Source organism: Buceros rhinoceros, unplaced genomic scaffold (assembly GCF_000710305.1).
Source record: "Buceros rhinoceros silvestris isolate BGI_N320 unplaced genomic scaffold, ASM71030v1 scaffold6554, whole genome shotgun sequence".
Taxonomy (NCBI): Eukaryota; Metazoa; Chordata; class Aves; order Bucerotiformes; family Bucerotidae; genus Buceros; species Buceros rhinoceros.
This window is the reverse complement of record NW_010409960.1, coordinates 68,420-74,808: the sequence shown is the minus strand read 5'-3', so window position 1 is coordinate 74,808 and position 6,389 is coordinate 68,420. Positions and strand designations below refer to the sequence as shown.

The 6,389-nt window shown below is 47.3% G+C and overlaps 1 protein-coding gene across 1 annotated transcript in view; it reads right to left on the bottom strand.

Annotated features, from left to right (window-relative positions):
* The window catches only part of ATRN (attractin), a gene marked incomplete at both ends in the record, with an annotated part of 54,221 nt that overhangs the window by 12,724 nt on the left and 35,108 nt on the right, over positions 1–6,389 (bottom strand). The window contains 3 exons of the mRNA XM_010135419.1: positions 635–820; positions 2,347–2,563; positions 5,618–5,799. Of these exons, the coding sequence (XP_010133721.1) occupies positions 635–820; positions 2,347–2,563; positions 5,618–5,799 (585 nt within the window). The remainder of the gene's footprint in view (positions 1–634; positions 821–2,346; positions 2,564–5,617; positions 5,800–6,389) is intronic.

Here is a 6,389-nt window from a genome sequence, read left to right as displayed (position 1 = left end):
CCACCTTTCCCTCAGCCCAGAGCTGCGCCAGCCCCTCCTCATCCTCGCAGCCTCTGCTGGACTCTCTCCAGTAGCATCTTGTCTCTCTGGAACTGGGGAGTCCAGAACTAGACCCAGGACTCTGGATGTGGCTTCCCCAGAGCATAGTAAAGGGGGAGGAGAACCTCCCTCGACTTGCTGGTCACACTCTTTTTCATGCACCCCAGGACACCATTTGCTTTCTTGGCCATGAGGGCCCATCGCTGGCTCATGGTGACCTTGCTGTTCACGAGCACTGTCAGGTCCTTCTCCACAGAGCTGCTTCCCAGCAGGTCACCCCTGTCCTGTTCTGGTGCAGGAGTTTGTTCCTCCCCAGGGGCAGGACCCTACACTTGCCCTTGTTGAACCTCATTTGGTTCCTCTCTGTCCGCCTCTCCAGCCTGTTCAGGTCTTGCTGAACAGCAGCACACCCTGATAGTCTAGCACTTTACATGATGCAGGACCGAACCGCACTCACTAAGTTCCTGGGGTCGGGTACTTGTTTCCAGGGAATGTTCAGTATCACCAGCATGCAGAGTCTGATGAATTTTGCTAGCAAACCTCAGCGAATACAAGACTTCAGCCCACCCGTCACGATGCAGAAGCAATTACTCACGTGGACAACTGCTCATGGTATACCACTCCATGCACTGCCCGTAGGGGAAAGAGGCCACGTAGGCATTTGAGTCCACGCACTGTTTCATGTTGCTGCACCACATGCACTCGGAGCTGCCGCTCGTGCACTCCCCACACATCGTTCGCAGGGCGCAGGGCGTGCGGCACTGCTTGGCACTGTGGTTAGCTGCAGACAGGAGGACAAGGGTCAGCTGTCTTTCAGAAAGAAAGAGGTAAGGACCCCCGAGATAGGAAGATACAAGATAAAGGGTCCTGTTTATCATTAAGGATGAAAAATAGTTCAATATCGCGGATGCTTCATTTGTGGTGTGGTATTGCTGGGAGAAGCTGGAGTTTCCTTATCATTGAATCACACTGTTTTGGGTTGGAAGGGACCTTCAAAGCTCATCCAGTCCAACCCCCGGCAGGAAGCAGGGACGTCTGCGCCTAGAGCAGGTTACTCAGAGCCCCAAGGGCCAACCTGACCTGCAATGGTACCAGGGATGGAGCTTCTCCCACCTCTCGGGGCAACCTGGGACAGGGTCTCACCCCCTTCACTCAGCGTCAAACATTTCTCCCTTCTCTAGTCTGAATCTCCCTCTTTTAGTTTAAAACCATCATCCCTTGTCCCTTAAAACCACTGCCCCTTGTTCTACGGTGAATATGAGAAATGCAGTAAGGACTGCAACAGCATTTCTCGTTACGTGTCCTTCACGAGTGTTAATGCTTTTTAACGTATTTACCTTAAAAACAACGTAAACAGAGTTTTGAACATGTTTGTCAGCTCCCTGGGGGTCTGTTGATGTGTCCCTTAGCTATTCCCCCAACCGAAGCTCTGGAAAGAAACCCCGTGTTTGACAGGAGCACACTGGGGTGTGCTTTAAGTTATTTGATCAGTTCCACACATAATGTGAGTACTGAAAGCAGAACTAACTCTGGCTGGTGTGAGCCAACGCTTTATCATCTGTTTCAAGGGACTGTTCTCAGATCATAAAAAAACAAAAACAAAAACCAAGTTACAGCTTAAATGAATTCAAAGTGCTGCAAGTCAAAAAAAAGAAAATTTTGAGTTCAGGTTCCACATCTGCACCCTGCTCTTCCACAAAGAATGATTTAAAATGGCGCAGCTTGCTTAGAAATTTTATGGATGCCAATCAGCCAACTTTCTTAAAACTTAAAGGGGCCCTAACTGGTATTCAGAAATAATCAGCTATAATGGCGAGTTAACAGACCAAGCCCTTTTAAAAGATACACACTTCCAACAAAGCTCAAAGACTTTTCGCAACAGCAAACAGCTTCTTTTTCAAAGATGATCTGCCTCCAAAGTGTCTTTCCCAATTAATTTCAAACATTGATAAAATCCTCCTCTGGCTATGGAGCAGGGAAGAGGAGAAAGGAGAGTTCAACCAGGGAAGCATTTTTTTTTTTTTTTTTTTAAATGAGAGATTCCTCTCCACACCATAATTAACCTAAATGTCCCAGTGAGGTATGCAATGTAGAGAAAAACAATGAAACTACAGCATTTTGCAGTAGAGCTGTTTTTAACGTCTCCAATTCCTCTATGAAATACCTACGCAAGACGCTGTTTCACAACTACTTTTCTTTGGCAAAGCTGTGATGCAGCTCGTTTTAAAGCTAAGGAATGGGATCCTCTTTACGCTCTAGGAAAAATAAGTTATTTGCCAAGCTGCTCCCCATGAGAGGTGTTGTCACCTGGCCTCTCGCAGACGCTGCCATTGACTTCGTTGATGCACGTCGCTGCCTTCAGTCCCTGCTGAAAAGGCTCAGCCAAATAACCGCAAAATCCAGCATCGCTCGGTTCGTCGGGGAGCCACTGGAGGAGGGTGTTGGTGAAGGGAGACATGTCCTCCCAGCACCAATAGGACACGTTGATTTTCCTCAGTCCAACCCATGGGGTCAAAGTTTTGGGCTAGAAATAAAGGAGAATGGAAGATTTAATACCCAGTTTTATTGCTATAGGTATTAAAAGGAAGCACACATCATCATATAATGCTCATAATGCCAGGTTAGGTGTTGTAAAAATGCAGTGAGGGAAATGTTTTTTTCTGTGCTATCAGAATTAATCCCACAGAGATCAAGAAATCCTGCAGGAAACACCAATTTTTTTTTTTTTTCCCCAACTACATGTCTAGTTATTTAAACCAGGAGCAGAACAAGTCAACCAGTTGCAGTGGCTGACTATGAAATGAACTTCAAGTTGCTCTTTATATATTTATGCCTCCTGTAAATGGCTAGACACAGGAAAAAAAAAATCCTGGAGCTATGCTTTGACACGAGGAAGAAAACTAGCAGCCTCCTATACAACTTAAATGATACCATCCACCTCCCCCTCAGCCTGGCTAGATGTCTGCTGTTCAAGAGTGTGTATATATGGATGGGTGGAGAGACAGAGCAAGTCAAATCTAAATTAGAATTGCTGGCAATAAAATTCTCCATATGAAGAACCCATAATACAATTATTTTTACTGGCAATTTATTTTTTGGCACATTTTCATTTTGGGAAGTGGCATTTTAACTGTATTGGTACAATATGTTATTTTACTGTTAAAATCTTTTCTCTATCAAAGTGCTTTGGTGGCACAGCTGTCCTAGGAAAGCCTTAGATCATACGTCTTCTCTTACTGCTATATATAACCATCACCTACGTCAAACTAATTTTATGCACTCTTAAACCTTAGAGCAAACATGTAACAGCAACAGGGTTACACAGCACTATGTGCCAACACCAACAGGTTTTGAGAAAGAGACATCTGGCCAGGCTGGATCGATGGGCCAGACAGGCTGACGTTCAACCAGGCCAAGTGCTGGGTCCTGCCTTTGGGTCACAATGAAACCCTGCAACACTCCAGGTTGGGGGAAGAGCAGCTGGAAACTGCCTGTGGAAAAGGACCTGCGGGTGTTGATTGACAGCGGCTGAAGAGGAGACAGCAGTGTGCCCAGGTGGCCAAGAAGGCCAATAGCCTTTAAAAATATAAGCACTGCCCAGCAGGACCAAGACAGGGATCATCCATCTGGGTTCAGTTTGGGCCCCTCACTGCAAGGACACTGAGGGGCTGGAGCTTGTGCAGAGAAGGGCAATGGAGCTGGAGCAGGGTCTGGAGCACAAGTGCTCTGAGGAGCAGCTGAGGGACCTGGGGGGGTTCAGCCTGGAGAAAAGGAGGCTCAGGGAAGACCTTCTGGCTCTCCACAACTCCCTGACAGGAGGCTGGAGCGAGGTGGAGGTCCATCTCTTCGGGAGACGGGTGTGGAGCTCAAGTGCCCTGAGGAGCAGCTGAGGGTCCTGTGGAGGTTGAGCGTGGAGAAAAGGAGGCTCAGGGAAGACCTTCTGGCTCTCCACAACTCCCTGACAGGAGGCTGGAGCGAGGTGGAGGTCCATCTCTTCTCCCCAGGAACAAGCAACAGGATGAGAGGAAAGTGCAAAAAAAAAAAAAGCCTCAAGCTGCACCAGGGGAAGTTGAGATTGTCCTTGAGGAATGATTTCTTCTCCGTTGGGGTTGCGTAGGGCTGTCCCAGGCTGCCCAGGGCAGTGGTGGAGTCCCCATCCCTGGAGGGGTTGATCAGCCGTGTGGAGGTGGTGCTGAGGGCCAGGGGTTAGTGGGGACCTGGCAGTGCTGGGGGAGCGGTTGGACTCAACGATCTTAAAGGTCTTTTCCGACCAAAACGATTATTACAAACCCTTTATTCACAGCTGGCCGTGCCACGGAACAGCAGAAGTTCAAGTACCAGATACAGGCTGTTTTTTTCGCAAAGGCATTTTCCCACGTTACAAGCACTCAACACTAATATCCAATAAAAAGGGCTAATAGTCTCTTTAGATTTCTCAGGGTCACTTTTCAAAGGACACTGCAGACAAAAAACACCACCAGAAATTAACCTTTTTTTTCTCCCCAGTGTAAGGGCTCAAACACTACTGGGGAAGGGCTGCCACGGGTCTTTAGGAATTTACACTACACTTAACCCCTGGGATATCCAAGAACATGTGGAGCTGTTCAAATCACACACTTTGACAATACCCAGGGCTTGGCTTCCTCTCTTTACACAACAATCTCGTCTGAACGGCACCTTGGTTATCTTGAATCCCCTCTAAAACCCTGTAATTCTTGAAATGCCACTTTACTATTACGAAGGGAATGTTCTCGTTTCCACAGGGGAATATTTCTTTCTAGTACTGAAGTACATTCTCCTCCGAAAAGCAGCAATCCCACCACCTCCAGCCTCATTTTTCCTACATAAAACCCTTCCCAGGCACCAGCCCTGCCCGCAGTGGCCTCTGGGACCCAAGAGGAGTTAACTCTGATGTGCCAGCAAGCCACGGCAGCTCTGCAGCAAAGCAATTTGTGAAGGCTTTAGCACCACCTACACAACCTGCTCCAAATACCTCTGCGCTTCTGCCAGGGACTGGAAAAAAAACCAAAACAACAAAACTTGTTTATTTTATTGATGCGTGAAGGGGGACAGATTCCAATTCTCTTCTCACTGGCTCCGACAGAAAAGCACCTGCCACTAAATCAAACATAAATAACTCCAAATAAGCCAAGCAGCTCTACGGAGTAAGAAGCCGACATTTTAAACAGCCGCTTTTTGAGGGGAATAAATAACTTTAAATGCTGTACATCAAACACCTCTGGTGCCGCAAAGGGACCTTTATTTATAAAATATTGTGTACAAGTCACGGGAGAACTCCTGCTGCAGTCATGTATCCCACCAGAGAAATGCACGTGTGATTTCATTATAGCCAGTGATACCTCTGAGGCACCGTGTATGTTTATATTTATCTTTCCCATTTACATTCCCTCCAATTTCAGTTCAAAAGCACCCACAGGGTATGTTGAATTTCAAAGAAAAATCAGTCCTTTTCAGTTAAGAGGCATGTCTGTTGTGTACAGAGGACACAAGACCACAGCAAAGACTCCTCCGCAGGCAGAGCTTAATTACTCCGGGGACATAAAAGAGAAACACTCACCGCAGACTGCATCTTCTGCAGCTCCTTGAGAACAAATTCTACCTTTTTCTGGGTCGTGAGAGAAGCCACCAAAGCGCCGTTGGATCTGCAGGACAGTTTGGCATGATCGTAGCTCTCCTTCGCGTTGGTAATTTTCAGGCAGGAGTTGCCAACCAAATGCCAGTTTGTTCCGCAGATATTTTCTGTGGGGCGGAAAGAAAGTAAACCCGGAGATGCAAGTGACCTTCACAATGTTCAAAGGCGCTGAAGAGCCCTTCCACCAGAATAACACCTACAGGCTAACCTCCAGCCAGCGTGACTTAGCGGCGTGCTCAGGCCTGTCTATGTCTAATAACACCGGAGGAAAAGGACAGCTCAGCCTTTGGGGGAGCTGAACTGCGACGTCAGCCTGTGGTTACGTGCAGCAGGTAGCCAAAGCGCTTATCACGACGTCCAATAGTAAAAGGAAAGCAAAGGAGTATTTTGCTGATGGCTTAAAGCCACTTTGTTCAGCCACAGCCATCACGATGCCTTTCCACAGAAGAGGGTGGTTTTGCTAATCCTGAACTTCCAGGATTAATCCCTCTTCCATCACAAGCACAACCACGCCGCCTGCGGAACAGCTCCTGATACTGTGTGGTTAATTACTTCCCTTACAAAAAAACCCTGACGGATGTTGTCAGTGTGATTTTCTGCGGAGCCGATGTCTTGGGTTAAGTTCATCTCACGGACTGAACAGCTCTCATGTGTCAGTTTTTCAGACGGGCTTTTTACACATATGATCAAGTCACCC